The sequence below is a fragment of the Coloeus monedula genome (genome assembly GCF_965178545.1).
Source record: "Coloeus monedula genome assembly, chromosome: 5".
NCBI lineage: Eukaryota > Metazoa > Chordata > Aves > Passeriformes > Corvidae > Coloeus > Coloeus monedula.
The window spans coordinates 10,635,026-10,658,398 of NC_138785.1; the positions used below are offsets into that span (position 1 = coordinate 10,635,026).

General features: G+C 43.0%; 1 protein-coding gene across 2 annotated transcripts; it reads left to right on the forward strand.

Moving 5' to 3' along the window:
* Positions 1–1,490: 1,490 nt before the first annotated feature.
* On the forward strand, positions 1,491–9,832 carry RAB33B (RAB33B, member RAS oncogene family). 2 transcript variants are annotated; one of them, XM_082282391.1, is made up of 2 exons: positions 1,491–1,793; positions 6,950–9,832. In XM_082282391.1, exons 1-2 carry the CDS (start codon positions 1,551–1,553, stop codon positions 7,391–7,393), a joined length of 687 nt encoding a protein of 228 aa, XP_082138517.1. In that variant the 5' UTR covers positions 1,491–1,550; the 3' UTR covers positions 7,394–9,832. The 2 variants fall into 2 exon arrangements, with proteins under 2 accessions (XP_082138517.1, XP_082138518.1); XM_082282392.1 differs by lacking the exon at positions 1,491–1,793 and adding an exon at positions 1,801–2,083.
* Positions 9,833–23,373: the final 13,541 nt, after the last annotated feature.

The window sequence follows — 23,373 nt, forward strand, 5'->3', positions numbered from 1 at the left end:
GGGATAACTTGCTTATTGACTATAAATGGCAGCAGCAGCGCAGTCAGGCTGGAGCACAGCGCTCCCCAGAGCTTTGCCAGCAAGGTCATGGGAGGTGATCCTGCCCTTCTGATTAGTCCTGATGAGCCACGTCTGGAGTGCTGTGTCCAGTTCTGGGCTCCTCAGGATAACAGAGACATGGAGGTCTTGGAGGAGGTCCAGCGGAGGACTATGAAGTTATTAAAGGACTGGAGCACCTCTCTTAGAGGAAAGGCTGAGGGAGGTGGAACTGTACAGCACTGAGACAACTGAGGGGAGCCTGGGCTGTGGCATCACACCACACACTGCAGGCTGAGTCACATCATTATCACAGAAAACCTTCCCCACAATTACAAACAAGCCCTCATGCTCTTGGTCTTCCCCTTCTGACTCCAGGTCTCTTGTCTTTGGGTATTCACCATCGATGCAAACATCTCACAAATGCAACTCCTGGTGGATGCTCCCCATGTGGTCTGCAAAAACTGGATTTGTCACCTCGTGTGCAACAAGCCAATAATTACTCAAGAGAGACATTATCTATTTCAGATTGCACAAACCTGGTGCTCCATGGCATTCCACAGATCAAACATCCCAACTCTCAGAGCATTTTCCTATTTATACATTTTAGCAAACAAAGGGATTAGTGTTTATTAGTTACAAGTCATATAATTCTCTTTCAGTATTCTATCTTCTGCTGGTGAATTATTCTCTCATTTCCCATGGTAACTAACCCCATGCTCAGTCTCTCTCTCCCTTTGGGCCGGTGTCCTTTTTCGGGTCCTTGCTCCGTGAGCTGGTCGGGATCTGCCCCTGCTGGAATTACCTGTTACCCAGCTGGAGCCGATTTCAGCACAATTACTGAGTTGTCTTCATTTGTTTCTTCCCTATCTGGGGAGTTCTGCCAGATGTCCTTGTGGCCCCTGCATTTTTGGTGTGCACTATGGGACATCCACTGTGTCCACAGGTACATCCTTCTTCCCAAACTTTATTAACCTCCCCCTGGGTCTGAGAATATTGAAGCCTGTCTAGCCCCAAACCGTAACAGCATTTCTACCAACAAATAATTTGGTTTTGGAACACCTGGCCATCACTTAGAGCTTGTTGGCGGCTCTCTGTTTCATGGATTGTCTCCCTTCTCCTTGATGAGGCTGGAAAGTGGACAAAGACTAAACATCACAGAACTACCTTTTTTAAGAAAATCTTGCATATTCCACATTTCGCAGCATTCAGGCCGCCCCGAGAGATGCGGGCTCTCCCCGTACGCCACAGCCCCGGATATTCCCAGCTGTTCCCCGTTCTCGGAGATTCCCGGCGGGTCCCGTTCCCGCCCCTTCAGTGCGCCGGGCCGCGCGCGCAGCGCCCCCTGGCGCCGGCGGCGGTCACGCAAGCACGGGCGCCGGCGCGCGCAGGCCCCGCCCGCGGGGATTGGCCGCCGCACTCTCGCGAGACCGGCCCGCGGCCGTGACGCGTCGCGCGCTGTGGGTGGCCGGCTGGTTCTCTCGGGGTCCCGTAGCGGCTCTCCCGGGGCCGCGATGGCGGCGGGAGATGTCGAATCCTCGCTGGAGCTGAGCCTGACGGGCTCCGGGGCGCTCCCCGGTGCGCTGCCCCCTGCCCGCTCGCGTATCTTCAAGATCATCGTCATCGGGGACTCCAACGTGGGCAAGACATGCCTCACTTACCGCTTCTGCGCCGGCCGCTTTCCGCAGCGCACCGAGGCCACCATCGGCGTGGATTTTCGCGAGCGGGCCGTCACCATCGACGGCGAGCGCATCAAGGTACCTCGGGGCCCGGCCCGGGACAGCGCCGGGAGCGGCCCGGGCTGAGGGGGCGGCGGGCGGAGGGGCAACACCGGGCCCGGCCCGGCCCGGCCCGCGCCTGGCACAGTGCTCCAGCGGCCGGGAGAAGGGAGAGCGGGATGTTCCGGGCCGCACCTCTCGCAGCGGTCTCCAGGCCTTCTGTCACCGTCGTACCCCCGAAGTTCAGTTCGGCGGGTCGCGTCACCAGCAGCCGCCGTTGTGTCTGCCCTGAAACTGTTCTACTGCTTGGCCTTGCTCCTGTTGGAAAGGTAGTCACGATGTAGGTTTCTGTGATGATGAACCAATTCCTACCGTAGGCCAGACCCTCGTGCATTTTTTGTCAAGTGTTAATCAGTCATTTATCTTTACAATGGACTTATATATAGATCTCTTAGCAGTATTTTCGTCTTATTTGTGCCTGGTATCAGCAGCGTGTTGCTTCTGAGAAATTCTGCTTCTTTGTTCATCAGACGTCATAATTGCTTTAACCTTCAACACCACAAAGCTGTGTAGGTGCCACTGTTATGATAATTTTGCTTTAAAAATATTAGGCAAGTAACAGCTTACAAATGCAGTTTATTTACCAACATGGTTTTAAACAGAATCCTAGTCTGCTTCTGTATTACAGTTTGTTTTTATGAGAAAAGTTCATTTGTGCAGAAAAAGGAAGTTAACAGTAGTCTTGAGCTTGTATTTGGACATTTGTTATCATCAGACGTTATAATTGCAGCTTACCATTATGTAGCTGAAAGCTGTAGTTTTTCCTTGCTTATTTACTGATTAAAGAAATTACGGAGGATATATGAGAATAGGAGAGCCAATTTGCTTTCCTGCTCTTGTGGGATTTTTATCTCATATCCTTTTTCAACTAAAAATGAAAGGTGAATAGGAATCTTTGGGGTTTTTTTGGTTTTCTTTTGTAAAACCACTCACTAGAACTTCTCTGACAGCTGAAATTCTGTACTCCTTTGTCCGTTGCTGTTCATGACAGAGGAGAGAACTCCTGAGGGATATTGTTTTGTCAGCACCATCTTATTGACTGGCATTTTCATCACCTCTGAATGATGCCTGGCCTTCATTGGAGAGAAGTGAAGAACATAGAGTAATCCACAGCTCTAAGATGCTTCACATAGGTTATTGTGCCATTCTGTTATATATGTTTTTGTAGATCGTTTTGCTGCATTCTTGAGAATATTACCTGTAAAATAAACCAGTTCTGGTTGAGGAAGGTGGAGAAGTGAAGGAGGCTGTTCTGAGGCACATTGTTTTGTGCAAGTTCTGTTTCAGCATTAAAGGAATGAATTTTATCATTATGGCCAGGACTCTAGTTTTTAGTGGGAGTGTTGTCAAGTTTGAACCAATTTTGGGCGGTTTTGGCAACTTCTCTCACTCCTCTTCACCTTCCTGATGTGTAGCAGTCAGCTCCAGCAATGCTAGTTGAACGAAGAGAGAGAAGCTCTGATGAACTGAATTATTGTAGTCCTTGATGTGCCCTGAAGGGAATTTTTCCTCTTGCATCGAAGGAGGAGGTTATAAAGTAGTGTCTTCCCTCTTCTCCCTTCCCCCAGCCAGCTGGATGGTTCTTTCTTGTGCTGCTACAGCAGTAAGTGTTTCCCTGACAGCTGGAAAAGTGCTGCGTCATTGGCAGGAACACAAGCACAGTTCTCACTGAGGGTCTCTCACACAGTAATTGTGTAGAATTCCAAGACATAGGAACAAGTATATTCCTTGTACAGTAGGCTGAACAGCTTCATATCAAGCATGATGCCTAAATGTGATGAGTAAATTAAAACTTTCAACAAATGGATTTTCTGCCTTCTAAATTTTACTCTTCCTCAGTTGATCTAAGCATTGAAAATTGAAGAAAACAATGCTGTTAGTCTTCACTGACCTACATTAAAAGAGCAAAATGCAAATGAAATCCAAAGAAGAAAGTCTGAACATCATGTTCTGTACCTTTGAGCTATTCCAATTTTTGTCTTGTTAAAGGAGACAGCATTGAGGCCAGTTAGGTTTTTACCAGTGTGTTTATAAAACACACATACTAAGTGAGTCCTTGTTTAGAAAAAAGCCTTTCTGGATACATAGAACGGAATCAGAAGGTGGGATGTGATAGCTGAGTCAGTGTATTTAATATTTTTTCTGCCATTTGTTTTTCTTAGGGAATATGACCAAGGGATTCTGTACAGTTTTATTAGCTGAATTGTGCTGTTAAACCAATCAATCAAACTATATACTTTAAAGGGCTGTTATAAAAACTGTGGTCCCCTGAAGATGGGTGTTACTGGACCAACAATGAAATAGTAATCTTAATGTTACTTCATCAGTGCACACCCATTAACGTGAACATTTTCAGTATTTTTTTTCAGTAGAGAAAATATTTGGGGGGAGAGGTAGAAATGGAACAGTTTCCTCAAGTTCACCTCTAAAGAGGAAAAAAGTAACTTCTAAAGTGTACAGTTTTCAACATTGGGAAAGGATTTAGTGCAAATGACTCAGAGCCAAGAATATTAACATCTTCAATTTGAGATAATGCCGTTCAAGCTTGAGTGCTGCATGTAAATGAAATTTAGGAAGAACTGTAGTTTAAGCTTCACTTGCAAGTTATGTAAACCTTTAATTTAATTTCCCCATCTTTACCCAAGGCTGGCAATACACTTAAAGATCTCTGCTTGACTGAAGCATGACCAATTTCTACTCTGTGAATAAGCTGGGGAGAGAATTGTAAGCCCACAGCTGCCTGTGAAAATTAACTCTCTCTTTAAATTTATTTGATACAGCATTTTCCAAGATTTATCTATAGTGATTCCTTAACATAATGTTGTCTATACATGGGATTGCTTCAGTCTGTGCTTCTTTTTTCTCTAATTTGTCAAATTCATGAGCATTTTCCATGAGTCTTCTGACTTTATAATGTTTTATAAGTGCACAGAACTGGAAGTATGTCTCATCTGGGTGTGTGACTGAATCTTACCCAAACTTAGGTGCCTGTGTTCAGTCCAATTGTGTAGACTCATGGAGATGCTGTCAGTTGTGTGTAGAGTATAATACCATTGGCAAAACCTGAGATTTCATTCTAAAATGAGATCGATTGCAACTGACTACCATTTCCTGGGATCAGAGCCAGGGCAGCTTGCCTTGCTTTTCCTAACATTCTTAATGACCCTTTTAGAAGCTGCACGTGGGTCTTTCTAAGTCTCTGGATCAAAAGCTGCAGAGAACTGGACTAGGCTACAAAAGCCAAGCTGCTCTGATGTTCTCATTCAAATTCTCAGTTCCCCTGATGCAACCAGCAGCTGCCATTCCCACCTGCTCTAGTCTGACGTTTTTTTGAGGATGGATAACCAGGGTTGAATAGAATATTGCAGAAAAACTTCTGAAACATCTCGTACTCTTTGTTCTTCAGTCTGTCACACGACTGATTCATAACATACTGTGATTGACTTGTGGATCTGGATTGTCATCCATTTTAATAATTGCCAATCTGATGAACCCTGTGCTTAAAGAAAAAGTCCTTATTGTCACTCACTGTTACCAAGACTTTGCATCTGCTGCTATTCAGTTTTACCCTATTTCCACTGTTGTAGCTTTCAAAACAGTTTTAGGTGATACTGTAATCCTCTCTATGAGTGATGCATCTTCTTGCTCTCAGCAGATTTCCCTTGCAGATGGGCTTCCTTTTTTCTAATATAAAAAGCCACTGGTTAAAGTGGTAAACAACACAACTTTCAAGATATTTACAATTTCTAAAGAAGTTTTACTGAAACTTTTGGATCAAAGGAATGCAGAGCTATGGTAATGGGAGAACAATTTCAACAATTACATAGTGGCTGCGACTTTCATGAGAACAGATTAAATTTCAAATTTATCTTCATTGTCTACAGAACATTTAGTATTCCTTGAGTTCTGAGTCTTAAGGAAGACTCCTTTCATTCCCAGGGAGGAAAAATTTTCTGCTCAAAAGCCAGAGTACTAATCAAACTGCCTCGGCTGGGATCAGCTGTATAAGACAGGAAGCTAGGACTCAGCTTTTTCCCAAGAAATCAAATGTCTTTCAGATGTTTCACTATCACTAAGGTGTGCATGATAGAGCCACACAGCAATTTATTTCTGACAGTGTACAGGTGTTGCAGGTGAAGGGGCTCTGACTGCTGGGCATTGCAGTTCCTTGTCTCCTGGAGTGCAAGTTTGTGTAAACATCACTGTGCAAAATTCTGTAGCATTCTCTACACACCTGAGGACTCCAGGCTGCCATTACAGAGGATGATCAATGTATTTAAAATTTCTGTTAGTTGTTGCTTACGTCTGCTGGTGCTTCAAAGCTTGTTTTGTTTTGTTTTGTTTCAATCTGGACCCCAGAAATTTGAAAGCATTTCAGTTCTTCTGAATGTCTTTCTGTTCTGACTAAGCTTCTGGCTCATACATTCAGTCTGGTTTGGACAGAATGGTGTGTACCTGGAAATGATCGTCACATGTTACACCAACAGGAGGTTTATGCTTTTTTTTTTTTTCCTTTTATGCATGCCTTGATACTACAAACCATAGTATGGTCCCAGTTTAAGCATTAAATAAGCTTAAGTTAGATGTTCATCACAGGAGGGTTTGATTCCAATGCACTGCAGAGAAAGATTTATTTGTCCTGTTTTTGTTGATGTTGAAATCAACCATGGTTTGATTTCTTCCTACTTCTACATGGCAGTTAATGTCATGCTAACAACAGAATTTTGGGGAAGATGATATTATTTTTGGCAATAACAAAAGTCATGTCAGCTGAGAGTTGTACTGGAAGTAACATATATTTCATTTTCAAACAAAAGTGCTATTGCTAAAACTTCAGGATTTGTTTTTATAAAAATCTTTAAAAATACAGGCTCCGATAAACTTTCAGAAATTTTGTATTTTCTCTCAAGTTGTGTCATCATTCCTCCTGGCCTTGCTTGTGAGCAGCTTTGAAATCCAAAGTTTCTAAAATTGTGTGAATGCAACCATTTTCTTCAGCACAAACTTGTCAATATGATTAATTCAGAAGAGTAGATTTCTGTGATCATGTAACTCCCCTCGCTACAGATAATTTGTGTTATTTTCCAAGATGAGTAGTAAAACATTTTTTCCTCTCCTTATCTTTCCATTTTCAGATACAGCTATGGGATACTGCAGGCCAGGAGCGCTTCAGGAAGAGCATGGTGCAGCACTACTACAGGAATGTACATGCTGTGGTGTTTGTGTATGATATGACAAACATTGCCAGTTTCCACAGCCTGCCATCCTGGATAGAGGAATGCAAACAGCACCTTCTTGCCAATGATACCCCACGGATTCTGGTTGGAAATAAATGTGACCTGAGAAGTGCTATTCAGGTGCCCACGGACCTGGCCCAGAAGTTTGCTGACACTCACAGCATGCCATTGTTTGAAACCTCTGCCAAGAACCCCAATGACAATGACCATGTGGAGGCCATATTCATGACGCTGGCTCACAAGCTTAAAAGTCACAAGCCTTTAATGCTTAGTCAACCCCCAGATCATGATGAAATACATATAAAACCTGAACCAAAACCTACCACATCCTGCTGGTGTTAGGTCATACTGTCACTGGCTATCACCTTGTCTTGTTTGCAAGTGCTTCAAAATTATGATCTTGGCAAAGTTCCAGGTTTGGTAGCAAGTATAGCAAATCTCTTTGGCACTTTAATGTGTTTTTTATTTTACCTGTTGTAGGTGTGCCCATCTCATGCTCTTGCACTTTGTACTTTCTGAATTACTAAGTTTCACTATAAATATATGGGAACATACTTTGTCAAGTTTGACATAGTGGTCCTACTTGAGCTCTTGCTGCCTGAGGTTATTCTCATCACTTGTGGTAAGATTATAAACAGTAGGCTGGTTTACTAATACTTTTGGTTGCTACTTGGCATTGGAATAATGTAGAAGAGCCTTTTGTGACAACCAGGGAACTTGGGTTTTGGGTCAGCAAGTGGGGAGATTTTTGGCATATGAAGGAATATTAGGTGACTACTAGCAAATTAGTAAGCAGGTACCTTTTTATTATAAAAACAAAAAAACCAGGTCTGTCAAAGTTCGGGCTGTCAGTGTCAGTGCAACCTGCTAGATTTTGGCTGTTGTTCCACTATGAACTTGGTCTGTTTCTTCATGGCAGTGGTAACGGAATTGACAGACTTCTCCCTATTATTTGATACTTAAAACTTCATTAATTTTTCATAATGGGCATGTCATACAAAACTGTTATGTTAAACCATGTTATGGAAAGTACTGTAGCACAGGATTTGGGGTAAAAATTGGGACTCCATCTGTCCATAAATTCTCTGATCTTACTAAAATTTAAATGATATATTTCTAAAGGTGCTGTATCTGAGTTGAGTGTCTCAGAGTAAGTAAAAACAGTTGAGTAAGTAAAAGATTGGGTGAATTTGGCAAAAGCATACTGGTTTTCAAAGATTGGGGTTCGCGGGGCTTCAGAGATCACGAGTACTTTTTAAATATCTTGAAAAGCCAACTTGTTAACATATTTCAGGAATGGGAATGTTTAGGAGTATGGTACATTCTTAAAATTTTTCCAAACACAAATGAAATTTGGTCTTGAAATATGGAGTAAATCTACCAAGTATATAATCTGTTAGAGATTTTTGAGCTAAAACCTGCTTGTATAATGTGACTGTATGTAGGGCACCCTTGGCATTACTAATGTGAGCTAGTAGGGGTCAGATGAGGGAAATCCTCCTCTTGAACCACCTTTTTCTGTGTTCTCATAGTTACAACTGCTTTTTCCAGTTCTATCCGAAGATTAAGTTTCATAATAAAAATGGTGCTAAGTTTCACATAGTTGCATAAAGTGAAATGTAAGCCATAGAATGCAATCTGTGACTTCATTCATGTGCCATGTCAAACAGTGTTTCGTGACTTAGTTTTCGAAGTATAAATGAAGGTTTTTTATTGGCAATTTGTAGCATGTGTTGCTTACTGGAAACTAAATTGAAGGGCTAGTTCAAAAGCTGCCACCGTAATGATCACATTAGAAACAAATTACTGAAACAAGATAACTATTATTATGTAAACTATTACAATCCTTGAGATGTACTTTCATTGCAACTTATATTGAAGAAAATGCATTGATTTTGTTCTAGATTTAGAAAGAGTATTTAATTTGGTCTAATATGATTAAGATGTTTAAAAAGAATCTAAACAAAAGGTAATACTTTTTCCTGTATAAAGCTGCTTCAATTGTGACTATTTTTGCTTAGGAAAAGTTTGTAAAAGGGAACTTTTGTATTCACTCTGGACCTTACATGACTAGAATTTACAGTTGTTTCAGAAACTATCACCTGTTTAACACTAGTGTCCTTAATGATTTCTTTAAGAAAAGGATTGATCTTAAATTTATGTTTATACTATTGTAAATAAATACGGTTTACAGTCCTGTTGGACAGATTGTTTTTCACTCATATCCTTAATCCTTTTTCTGAGAAGGTTCCTTCTTAATTATTTGTATACTAAGTATGTCCGAAAGTTTTGGTGGTTTTTTGTTTGTTTGTTTTTGGGTTTTGTTTTTTTTTAATAAATATCCCAGAATTAAGAATTTTAAAGTCAGTCAGGTTGGGGGTTGAGGTAGGCAAATAATGTAGCTGCAGTGTTACTGTTAAATTTGATCTGAAACACCTGCACATCTATTAAGTTTTAATTTGAGTTATCACAACTTGTAAATAAGGGCCCTCATGTCATGAAAACTGTGTGGAAATGGTGTTCAAGTGTGTAATTCCATGTTCTGTTACAAAGCATGTTTTAATGGTTCTGCCATCAAGGCAGTATGGTCAGTAATGCAGGATTCAGTGTTGCTTGCTGGCTTTCAGTGGTGATGTTCTGCCCACAGAATGGATGTCAGAGTACTGAATACTTTGTATGTGTATTTTCGCTTTACCAGATTGTAAAGTTGGGTTCTTTACTATGTGTTGGGGGCAGGCAAGGCACAATCCCAGAAACCTAATAAACTGGCTTTGCCACAAACTGTTATCACTTGTTTTCAATAATTATAATAGGAATGATAATATAATTCCATATAGTTAACAAAAGGCTGTGAGGGAGTTAAAGGAGTTTCTAGTTTCTGTCTGTGTGGGTGACAATTTTGTAAGACTCGCAATACTTGGACTACTGTTAGTGCTTTCTTGCAATGACTGTGTGGTTTTGAGGCATCTGAAGCACTCACCTGATGATTTAGAGGCATGTTCAGGATTTATTTCAGATTCCAGAAGAATGGGAAGTGATAGAACAGTTACAAAAACAGCAATTACTAACCCTTGGATGTATGTCAAGACCCTAAGGAGTCTTCTCCATCACTCTTCTTCTAGTCTCATCTTGTTCAGAAATAAAATCTCTTTAACTTTTATAAATTCGTTGGAAGTCATATCCCTTGTCCTCTCTGTAGGTATTGTCACTTCCACCAGAGTGTATAATTCTAATACTCTTTTTTTTCCAGAGTCCTACTTTCAAGGTCATTGACTGATGTTGCTTAACATTGCAATTCCCAGATAAATGTAGAGCCATATGTTATTTAAAGGTAATGGTAATGTTACTTTCAAATGGCAGTCTGGTTTTCTCTGCAAATCAACACCAACATGTAATCTTAAATCTAAAATCATAAATAACATTAGAAGTTGTCATTATTGTAGGACTCACAAAAAAAATCCCACTGTTCTGAGAATGTCTCTGAGGATGAGGGATTTTTTTTCTTTCCTCTGTTGATGCTGAGTGCCCAAAGGAGGCCTCGTTTATCCAGCTGAATGGTGTCATCAGTGATGGTTGTGAAGGGGCATTGAGAGAGGAAGAAGGACTGCTGGTTTCCAGGGATGTTCTGGGATTCACTGGGCTCTGCACAGCCTCCCACCTGCCAATTTGAAGCACATGCTGAAGGCAGCTCCTCGTAGTTCTGGAAGCTATTTCCAGAGCCCAAAGGACGGCAAGAGCTACTGGTCATCCAGCGGCACTCCCTGAGGTGCACAATCCCTGGGGGGATGTTACTGACTTTTTTTTTTTCCTGCCTTGCTGAATCACCACTGCTTAATGTGAACCACAAATTATTGAATCCTTAGCTAATAATTTGAAATTAATAGCAATACCAGTGATCATTTTAAAAAGCCCCCGAAAAAGCATAATCCTCTCCCTAGCCTGCATTTAACAAATCTGCTGCTCTTACTAGGAAGTTCTTCTCTCTTAAGGGTGGTGAGACACTGGCACAGATTGCCCAGAGCAGCTGTTGCCCAGAGCCCCGTCCCTGGAAGTGTTCAAGGCCAGGCTGGATGGAGCTCTGAGCATATGAAAACTAAGAGTCATAAGACCCTGATCTTAAGCTCAGTACTTCCTTTTCTATTATTATTTTTACTGTTTGGACTACCCCTTTGGAAAGGTCACAGGCAGGAAAAAGACTGGTGTGAGGCAATATGCCAAACTCCCTCTTTCTGAAAATCAAACTTAGTGATTTACTGCTAAAAACATCATGCTGGGCCTCTAAATCAGGAGTCATAAAGCAGAAGTTGCATTTGCAAACCATTTATCCTCTCCAAAGCTTGGTCATCCCCACACCCTTCACACCCACTCCTGTACAGGAAAACACTTGAAATGCTCAGGGGGGTTGAGATGCTCCTTGTCCTTCATACTCATCTGTCCCTCTGTCCTTTCTTCAGTTAAGGAAGGGCAAACGAAGAGGAAAAGACTAAACTGACCCTAAAATACATGAAACAGCTTTTCTATTTACTTCAAGGTATTTTTAACACTCATAAATTAGAGACAGTGAAGGGCTTCTGGTTTCAGCAACCAAAGATTCAGCTGTAGATTTAAAAAAGCATGTGCTCGTCAGAGAGGGTTTTCAAGTTCCTGTGCATCCTTGTGACTATCTTTGAGTACTAACTTCAATTCTGAGCTAATATCTGAGTCACTATGATGCTGCTGTTAAAAAGCACAAATACTGGCAGCCCTGACCTTTGGCTTCCAAGGCTCAGAGTGCTTTTGTCAAATTGTGTCTGACCTGAAAGAACTGATTTCAATACTTTCATCTGTCATTAAATAGGTATATTTCATTTATATGCATGAGGATAATAGATGGTAAATAAAGATATTTAAGATTTTCTTTATATATACTGTGTTGGTTTAACACAGCCTAGTTTTTGGATGGGGGGGCGGGTAGGAGGAAGCCACAGAAGTGGCTTCTGTGAGAAGCTTCTAGAAGCTTCCACCATGTCTGACAGAGCCAATCTCTGATGGCTCTGAAGATGGACATGCTGCTTGCCCAATTAGAGAGGCTGGTAATGCCTCTGTGATGACATATTTAAGAAGAAAATCAAAACCACACAGGTCCAGCTTTTTCCCGGAGGTGGCAAGGCACCACCCTTGGACCATCCTGGCACCGCTGCGCAGCCATGGGGCTGCCGCAGCTGTGCGGCCGCTGCCATCTTGGCATGGCTGGCAGCAAGCTTTGCCTGCCTGGCCACCTTTAGCCAGCCCTGCTGTGGGCGGAAGGGCAGGGTTGGCGACAGCGGCTTCTCCTTCCTGGCGCCCCGCATGAAGAGAGGCATTGAATGGCACCAGTGCTGCAGTGGCGGTGACTGCCCTGCCACATGGCTGGCAGCAGAAATATGGCGAGTGATTCCCCAACGTGGAACCTAGATGAGGTCAACCTCTCAGTGCTGCAAGATCCTGCAGAAATCTTTGAATCAGTGGAATTTGTTAGCAATGGTACTTATGAGCAACAAGTTTTTTATTCCCTCTGGTCAGAGAAGAGGAGCAAGTGAGAACGTGGAGAAAACCAACCTGGCGGCACCAAGGGCAGTGGAAAGAAAGAGGGGGAGGAGGTGCTGCAAATATCAGAGCTGAGATTCTTCTGCAAGCCATGGTGAGGACTATAATAAAACAAACTCTCTCCCTGTAATCCATGACATCCATGGGGGGTTGCAGAAATCTGCTTGCAGCCTGTGGGAAAGGTGCCCACACTGGAGCAAGTGGAGGCCAGAAAAGATGCAATCCAGTGGGGGCCCTGGCTTCCAGAGATAGAGAGAGAAAGCCCTTGCTTCCAAACTAGAGCAGCCTATCCTTAAAAGACTGCACCTCGTGGACCGGTGACCCACGTCGCAGCAGTTCTGGGAAAACTGTTTTGCTCATGGGGGGGACTCATGTTACAGCAGGTTGGGCAGGACTGCTGCTCGTGAAATTAGAGCCACGCTGGAGAAGTTCATGGAGATCTATCACCTGTGGGAAGGACCCCACGGCATAGCAGAAGAGAAACTCCTCGAGTGATGAACTGACCAAAAACCCGCACACCCTGTCTCCCTGCACTATCAGTGGGAAGGATGGAGGGGCTGGGGGGGGGGGAGGGGGAAGGTGTTTTAAAGGCTTATTTTACTTCTCATTATCCTACTCTGACTCTGTTAATAATAAATTTACTTTATACCTTTAAATTTGAGCCTGTTTTGGCCTTAAAAGAGCTTTCTCCCAGTCCTTATCTCAATGCATAAGCCCTTTGTTACGGTTTTCGTGGGTACCTGGTGTTTAAACCAGTGTCAAACCACGATAATTTAAAATGATAGCCAGAAAACATGTATATTCACATATATGTATTTTTGATCACCATGCATATATTGGCATCATAATGCAACACGTGGGGGTGTGCTGTGTGGAATTCCAACTCTTTTTGATGTGTGGTACATGACACTGGTGGTTTTCCAGCTCTAGCATCTGCTTTAAAGCTCCAGCTCTCAGGTTCTATGGGTGAAGAACTGTTGGATGAAGCAAAAACTTAGGTCATTTGGGGTTGGGATCCTGCCTGCATCAGACAAAACAAGAAACACAGAAGGAACTGTTATAAGATACACTTAGAGCAAAGAATTTGGAAACTGAAAACACCATCTGTCATCCTGAATCAGTCTTACGGTTATTGGGTGGGAGGCAAGGGCCTAGCAATATTTGCAGGTACTTTTCCACCATAAACATAACATATACAGCAACTAATATTGACTAAAAAGAAAGTGATGAGTGTACTTAAAATCATGTAGTGGACAGAAGCCAGAGGATGAAACATGAACTATGAAACAAAGTAATTTTAAATTAAGATGACATAAATAACAAGTCAATGAAAGAGAATGCACATTTCTGTAACTGAAGCTGAAACTACCAAAAAAAAAAAAAAGAAGAGAAGAGAAGAGAAGAGAAGAGAAGAGAAGAGAAGAGAAGAGAAGAGAAGAGAAGAGAAGAGAAGAGAAGAGAAGAGAAGAGAAGAGAAGAGAAGAGAAGAGACATTACAGCAGCTCAGAAAGTGCAAGTGAAACTGTGCAGTTTGATAATGTGCTAGGGTTAGACTGACCTGAAGAGGTGCAGGACAAAGCAGTTCCTGTTTTTATGGAGAAGCTGCTAGGGAAGGCTGGGAAATGCTGTTTGCTTTGATGAGCTTTCCCTCCTCAAGTTAGTGGTAAGTCCAAGTATTTTTCCCTGTACTTACACACTGTCAGTGCTGGAGAACCATGGAATCATATCTCAGTTTGGAGGGGACCTATAAGGAGCAATGGTTGGACTCCATGATCTTAAATGTCCTTTCCAACCTAAAGAAGTCTGTTGGTTATGATCCTAAGAAACAAGAAATCACACAGTCTGACTCCAAAAAATGCATGTTGTGCTTCTTATATTAGGTGGGGTTTCTACTGACTATAAGAAAAAAACCCCAGAAACCAAAAACCAGAATGTTTCTCCTCTCATCTGCAGGCAAATACCACTTCCTATTTTCAGAACGTATCTGTATTTCGATTCATTAGTACTACTCCTGTCCTTTCCCAGCTCTTTTAAGGCTTTCTTCTGTAGCCTGCCTTTTCCTAGTAGTCAGCACCATGTTTAAAGAGCAAGACCTATGTACTCCCAACTCAAAATATTTTAGGCCAGTTCATCTACCTATAGTGAAGCTTTACTTCAATTTCCAACTACTTCTTTCTGGAACAGGGTGGGCTATGGAGATGCAGAACTGTGACTTTTTATCCCCTGGTTTCTCACTGCCTTTTGCCAGCAAAGGGGAAAGGACATTCATGCCCAGGAAAGACTGCCCTGACCCTGAACACCAGCAACCCAGCAGCACAGGGGAGGAACTGCACCAAACATATATCAATGAAAAATAAAAATTCAGATATAAATTAATAAATATAAATATAAAAAAATAGATATATATTAAAAAATCTCAAAACAGGCTTGTTGTCAAAGAAGTGCTTGAAAGGGTTCCCTGATCCTCACCATGACGAAGATCCCTCCTCTTTCTCTCCTCTCCCTCACCTCCTGCCCCTTCTGTTGAGGAAATGACTTCAAAAAAATTCTTTGCCCTTAGTTGAACATTAACCTCCAGAATCTACTTCCCTGATTAACCTTCTGATTACACCAGGTGATTAACTCTGACCACTGCTAATGGAGAGGCTGGCAGGCTTTGCTTTTATCCATCCGGGGATTCTGTATGCCTTGTTTTGTGCATCAGGAAATAGGGTAATGTTTGTCTCAGCCTACTTGAGGTAAAGAAGGTTTTTTTATGTAAACGCCTTGTCTTTAATACAAGCAATGCTGACACAAGGTGAGCACTAAATGCTTGGGGGTCCATAACTCCACCTGACTTCACCAGTAAAAGCTGGATGTGACACAAGCCATGGAATATCCCTGGAGATGCAGGCAGGCTCTGGGAAGGTATCGTACTTTGCAAGTGGAACGGGCTGCTAAATACAGCACTGGAAACTGCAGTCAGGAATATATTTTCTGCAATGCTAACCAAAGAGGAGTGACATTAAACTAGTAATCAGTTTCCACCAATTTCCTTCTGCAGCTGTCATTTTTCGAGAAATCCCCACTTTTGTAGAAAGAATCGTTGAAATCATGTGTCTCTGAGTGATCTGCAATAGTTGCACCACTAGAAGGACTGTATTAGAAATAAGCCAGTTTATAGCTGCTGATGAATCAATTGCATACATTTTTATTTAGAAGTAGCATAGAGCATACTTCTCTTTTATGCCCTAATACTTCAATATCTGCTGCTAAGGCTGTTTCACAGCCAAAAGAGTACCTGCCACACCTGTCACTAAATGCCACCGATCAAAGGCTTTCAAAGCCAGGCTGGGTACTTGGCTTGTGCCCCAGAGGTGTGCCCGAAGGACCTGACCTGCAGCAGCTGTGGTGGCACTGTGTTGGGGTTTTGGCAGTTCCCTTTCTGTTTTTTTCCCTCTTGAGGAATTTTCCCCATATATGTTGCCAAGGGGACAAATTGCTGGATACGTTGGGAGGAAAAGGGACCTAGCCACTAAGGGTGTGGTCCAAGAGGTTACTCTCTTTCACCTGAGTGTGTGGGCAGTGGGTGCTCAGCCTCGTCAGCACTGCAGGCTTTCTGCTCTAGGCTGCCTTCTTTCTACCAGGGAAACCCCAGGATTCCCAAGCCCGCCTTCCCTGCCCCACTGGGAGCCGGGCTGCAGCCACCCTGCCCCCGCTGTTGCTTCAAGCCTTCGCTACTTTGTAGCCGCACACATCCTGCCTGCTGAGACCTCCAGGGGTTCTCACTGCAGCTCTGGAGTTTGATACATCTCGTCTGCCACCCAGGATTTGTGCTTGTCCCTGCTGTTCCAGCCTGCTGTTCCCGAGGGTCCGGCCGGACACCGGGATCGGCTGCCCAGGGGTTTGTGAAGCCTTTGTCCCATCCCTTCCCGGGATCCCAGGCCGCCAGTGCCGCGTGCTCCCCGAGCTCGCTCCGGAGCGCCCCCTGCAGCCGCGGGGGAACCATCGCACCTGCCCTGCTCACCGGGAGCCGCCAGCGCCCCTGCCGGCTGCGAGCGGAACTGCACCCGAGGGGAAAGGGCCCGACAGCCGAGAAGGCTGGGACTGGGTTTGGGATTGTTTGCTGTTACTGCCAGAGTTATTGCTGTTTGTTTGACTTGTTTTGTATACATATATATATATAATAGTAAAGAACTGTTATTCCTGTTCCTCATATCTTTGCCTGAAAGCCCCTTAATTTCGAAATTATAATAATTCGGAGGGAAGGGGGTTGCATTTTCTTTTTCATTTCAAGGGGGACTCCTGCCTTCCTTTGGCAGACACCTGTCTTTCAAACTAAGACACACTGCCACCCTCATCCCAGGAATTATCAGCCTGAGCCAATGGAAACAGCACAGCACTTGAACAAGGACTAGTGATGTGTTGCTCTGCACACTCACAATAAAAGCAAACCGCCTGTTCAACCAGCAGTCAAACACTGTTGAATTATGCTCAGTATGTCACACTGCAATGACTGGTTATGGAACAGCACTTCTGGATGGGACCGTAATTCTCACCCAGAAATGATGCAGAAGCTGAGCAGTTTTAGACTAACCAGAGCCATGCTGTTTTCAGCTATCAGTGAGCCAAATACCCTCTCAGGGAGTCTTACTTTCTTTTGATGTACAAGAACAACAGTTTGTGTTAATCAAGAAGAAACTTCCCAGCATTTCATTGCAGATGGTGTGGAGTTGTGCCAGAAGTGTCTGAGGACAGGGAGAGCAGTCACACTCGGTGCTTTGATGCCTGCTGACAGGCACTATTTCCGAGGAAAAAGCACAGCGTCCCTTTTTGAATCACAACGTTTGAATTACTATATTAAAGCAATTCAAACATTGACACCTCCAAATGAACAAGACACCAGCTGTGTTTTGGTTGGCATAGGAGGGGGTTGGACTAGTTGATCCCCAGAGGCCCCTTCCAACCTCAACCCTCCTGTGGCTCTGCAGGCAAACACATGAAGACATTTAGAGCCAAAGTCAGGAGGAATCTGGCTACTGTGGCACATAGTTAAGCCTCCAGTTGCCAGAGTAGGACCTGCAGGCCCAAGTTAAGGTGCTGGCCCAAGCATCCAAAGATGGAGACAGCTTCCCTGGCTGAAGCTGGGCAGTGGAGGAAGCAGTATGTGACCTGAGAAGGGTTGTGGAGGGAGCCTGGTGGTTAGGGCTGCTCTCTTGATCTGAGATATTCCTAGACATCAATAATTCTAATGGTTGAAGTCAGTAATAGAGGCACTTGGCAAGCACCTTACGCACAAAGGGGTGCCAGAGTTCACTGGGACTTCCTCAATACGTGGCTCAGACTCTTTCTCTGTTCAAGATTACAACAAAAGCTGTATAACATCTTCATAGAATCATCACAGAATCATAACATGGTTTGGAAGTGACCTTAAAGATCACCTCATCCTGATTCCCCTGCCACAGGCAGGGACACCTTTCAATAGACCATGTTGCTCAGAACCCCATCCAACCTGGCCTTGAACTTTCAGGGATGGGGCATCCAAAGCTTCTCTGGGCAACCTGTGCCAGAGCATCACTATCCTCACAGGGAAGAATTTCTTCCCAGTATCTAATCCAAACCCACCCCCTTTAGTTTAAAGCCATTTAGGTATTGGAGTCCCTTTACCAGCATTATGAAAAGGACTTCAGTCTTTAGAGAAAAAAATAAGAACAACTCTTCTCTTGGGACCATGAAAAGTACCTTACTTGCTGCAATTAGAGAAGTTTTATATGAGATCATTCCTGGAGTTACATAGCTCATGGTGGGCATCACTTACGCTACTACCCACTGTCTCAAGATGGGAGCTTATTTTCCAGGCCCTGTTCAAATGCTTTGTTAATCTATATCATGGGATAAGTCATCTACCACTTCCTGCTCAAGGTCTGAAGGCAAGATAAACACTTGACATTCACCTAAAACTGAAACATAAAGTACATATGCGAATTCTGTGTACTTCAGGAGATGACAGAACCTGACTGGAAACTGTAATTCCTTGGTCTAGAGGACCAAGAGGCCCCCTAGAGAGAATACAACAAAAGACCTTGGTCTAAATCTGTACTAAATTTTAGCAGAATGGGCTCTAAAATAAGGATTTCTTTTAAACTTTCAATCTACAAAGTAGAAATAGGAAAACTTGAGCTGAATTCATTATATTTAAGTTACTTCATAGGAGGAGCTACTGCAGCTGCAGTTCCTGCTCCACTCTAGTTACACTTCAGCACTAAAACTAATTGTACTGACACATGTACATCCCACAGAAGCCACATTTTGACAGCGGTACCTGAATGGTGTTATCAAGGTTTGATATTAAAAACCTCCATTCCTACCAAGAAGAAAACACTCTGAAGCTCAAAGATGAAGTGGGTCCTTCATTATCATCCAAATAATTAATGCAGTAAGAAGGAGTAATTGAGATAACAGTTGAAGAAAAAGGAATTGTATTTAATATTTAAATGCCTAAGGCTAAAACTGCTACACAAATTGCATGATGAATTCTAGTGAAATAAGACGTGATTTGAGTACAAAAGCTGGAGGAAAAAATGCTCTCACTTTCCAGAGGCAATAAGGTAGTTTCACTATACAAAGTCTGAAAGTACAAAATCACCTGCAGATCTTTCCCTCTGCACTTTGATCTCTGCTCAGTGTTGGGCATTCAGTAGTTCTCTCTTTCTGTGTGTGTTTTTCAAAAGGCCAAGGAAAAGTGCATAACCATCTTTAAGAACTTATTGCATCTCTCTTGCCACATTTGGCTACTTTTTCAAGTCATTCTGATATATGGTGGAGGTTTGGATGTGTCTTCTTCTGCATCTACATCCTGGGCCAGAAACCGATCTCTGAAGTTAAAAATTCTCCCCCCAGGGCCTGTGTGAGAAAAGAAAGAGAAAACCATTAAACCTGGTATAGATGTTTGCACAAAATCCTGAGGATCCTGTTAATCCTTTTAGTTAACAGGATTTTGGACTGGGATGTAAATCTTATTCAGAATGTTCCTTCCTCATCCCTGGTGAACATCCAGATACATGGAGGCAAAAGAGTTACTCACTTTGTACAGCACAAACCATTTCCACAGTCTGATTTTGGTCCTCACTAGGTTGCAACCATTCCTATGAAAAAAAAAGCACCATCAAATACCTCACCTGGAAATTTGTTCAAGAAGATACACCTGAACTAATTTTAAAAGTCTGTGCAGTTCACTCCTCTAACAAGTTTTAGTTTGAAAGTTTAAAGCAGGCTCACATTACCCACTCAGTGTCTTTATTCAGGAACAGCTGCCTTGTGGCCTGCACCCATTAATTCCTTACCAAACCAAATGGTCTGATGTACATGTTTAATGACACAGCATCAGAATTGCTCTAGTAGAGAAGTAATTGGTATTTATTACTGAGCTCACTTAGCAGAGACACTGTGTGCACCACCACTTGAGGCAGAGTCCTTATGAATGAGAAGTAAATGATATATGTCAGCACCCCTACACTTCACACACAGTACAGGAGATACTTTTATTACTGAATTTGAAGTTCCAGTGTTTAAGTACCAGTGAGTATTCGTAATGCTGCACCAGAAGCAACTGTTGGCTTAAAGATGAGAGAAGCAGTTTTTGAGGACAGCAGGAATTCATGGGAAATGGGACCACAGTAGCTTCACCACAAATGGTTTGGAAAATAGAGATAACCTATATGAGATCTTACGTGAGACTGTAAATAAGAGGAAGATAGTAAAAGGAGAAAATATAAGAAATATAAAACCCTTCTAACATCCCACTTGATTTCTTAGAATTAGCCCTGCATGACTGACGTAGGAGCTGAGACTAGATTTATAGGAGAAAAACAGACTTTTTCCCCAGTTTCTTCCCCTCTCACCTGCCCTCAGTATAAATAAACTTGTGCCCTGGGCTCCTCACTCACCATCCCAGTTACACTGTCATAGCAGGAGCAGCGTGGAAGACTCAGGCATCCCAAGTAAGCCATGGCCAGCACAAAAAATGCACTGCAGATGGATACAGCCAGCATGGCTATGTTAGCACCCTTGACAACTTTATTGAGTGCAAACCTCTGCAAACAGAAAAGGAGACAGCAAAGCCATATTCAAAAAGTGACACTCCCCACCAAAAAATAATCTAATGACTGCAAGAATGCTTTGATTGCCTGATAGGAGATTGATTCATAGTCAGTGTTATTTAACGTTTTTCTGTGTTCTGAAAAACAAACCAAGTGTGAACCTCAAACAGAGCAAGCAGTGAAGTAAGACTGATGATTAAATGTAAGATGCTGTGCAATGGCATTGGGTTTGGAAATAGCTTTAACAATGAGTAAAAACCCAAGGAACGGCTGCTCTTCTTCATAATGAATATGAGAAACATCATCTTGCTGCACTGCACCTTATAGATTTGTCCTGCAATAAACTAATGATCAGCTTCATCTATCTGGAATGCCTTCACCCCCACAGCAAGCCATTGCTTGTAGGTTGGAGATACAAAAGGGCTTCATTACTTCTCTTCAGCTGTACTGTGGAGGATACACTTGAAATAACACCAGGTTTAACCAGGTGACCTGTAACTGCTGTTAACTTTATCACCTGAGGTGCCTGCTGGAAAGATTCGAGCCTTGAAATCACTGTCTCAAACCAGGGCAGGGATACTCTCAGCACATTTCCCTGAGCAGCACCAGTATTTTTTCATGGCTCAACCCACACCACCCCTTTGCACTCAGAAGCAAAAGCAGCCAACCTGACCTAGCTAGTGTCATCCCTCCTAGAAATCTGGTTCCGTTTGTAAGCCACATCTGGTACTGTTTGCAGATTAAGGGCGTCATGTTCCCAGTAATAATCATTATATCAATACTTACAGTATGGATAACATGGACTGGGGCAGAACTCAGCTCCTCCTCTTCACCATACTTCAGTGTGAAGGAGCTGTAAACTATTACAATGAGGATGGCAACACAAGAGACTATGGAGGCAACTATCAGTACATTCACCTAGATAGACAGAGAATTTTAGTGAGAAAAAGAAGGGGAGGAGGAATTAAAGTTGTCCTTTGGCAAATACAAGCATTAGATGTAGTCTTTAACCTACCATAACAATACAACGTCCCCAGTAGCAACAGTCACTTAGAAGCCAAACACAGAGAAGTAGAGGTTTTCGTAATACTGAATTTCTGAGCTACAGCCGAGTCCTGAATATTAATCAGAGGTGCTTCCCAAAGACTTTGTCTTTGAGCTCTCTTACTTATATACAATATCCCCTGTTGGAGTTTACACGGCTGGAGAAACCTGCCTAGGAAATGCAAGCCTCTTAACTCATTTCATATTTTAGTGTACACAGTGCTTAACAACATGAAGGACCACCAAAAGAAAAGCATTGAAACCAAGTGTTTTTACAGATTTTTGCCTTTTGTTAGGCCCAATGTCTGTCTGCTACAGCAGAAAGCAAGGCAACACTGCATCCTCTTCTCGCTTATGAACACAGCAGCTTTTGTGAAGATAACTCAAAGAAATAAGCTCTTAATCCTGCAGGAGGACCAGTCAGATCATTCCCTCCTCATATTGCTTTTGATTGCCCCAACATATTGCCCCTGCCCCATACATACAAACACCCATCTGCCCCTCTAGCTTACAAGAAATGGATTCTTCCTCTGCGAGGAGAACAAAGCCAGGATGCCTGGGACTCCCATCACCTGTAGAGCACAAAAGGAGTTGGCAACTGGGAGACTAGTATCAGATTTGGAAGATAAACTACTACAGAGTAATGAAAAGCCCTTGTTTTCAAGGCTTGGATCAGAGTAATGGCTGCATCAGACATGGGAAGAGAATTGCTCATATTCTCTTTTCCTCTGTAGCATCTCCTGGGAGGCAGGACATGGGTGAGATGCATCTTGCCTACTTGCTACGTGCACAGCCTTGCTACTGCTAGCTCGAGCTTTATGGGTAGGGCAAAACAATGAAACTGATTGAATAAGTCTGATTTAAGGTGGTCCATATGCACCTTGTAGAGGAAAGAAATATACTAATGAAAGGAGATAGGTAGCCTCTGCACTAGAGAGAGCTCTTCAGTGCAATTTCCTTGCAGCATGGCTCAGGAGGGTAAATCAGGGTGCTGAATGCCAGGGAGCAGGGATACCTCCTGCCCACTCCTCACTGCAGTACCAAAATTAGGGGCACTGTGCTGTGGGACAGAGATCATCACCCAGATGCTCATCTACCCGACCAGAGAATGAAGTGTTTCCCTCCTAATCTTTGGTGGCTTCTCTGTGGTCACTGTAGTTCTGCAAAAAAACCCCCCTGTCAATTGTCACTATGCCCCATTTTCTACATTATGCAGCAGAAATGTATTTAATTTAGTTCCTTCAGAGGGAAGTCTGCTTGCACTCCTCTGCCTATATCATGATAAGGAAATTTTTATTAACTGAGTTCAAAGGATAAAACAAGGGAAGAGCTGGCAAGAAATCCTGGCTTCCCTCCCCACTACCAGTATGAGTACTAGGAGGTAGCAGTGGGGAGAAAAAGCACTGCAGAACAAAGCATAGCAAACATAGCATGAGTTTACCATGCCAGCCCAAATTGGAGCTCTGGATTTGCCCAGCTGAGACTCTGTTCTGAAAATGCCATCTATGAACCCACTGGTGACACACACGGTGCTGAAGGCTATCTGGAACATCCCCAGCACGACCATGTTCTTCTGGTTAAAGATGAAATATCGATACCGATCCATTCTGCTCTGATTGCCACATAAACCCCCGA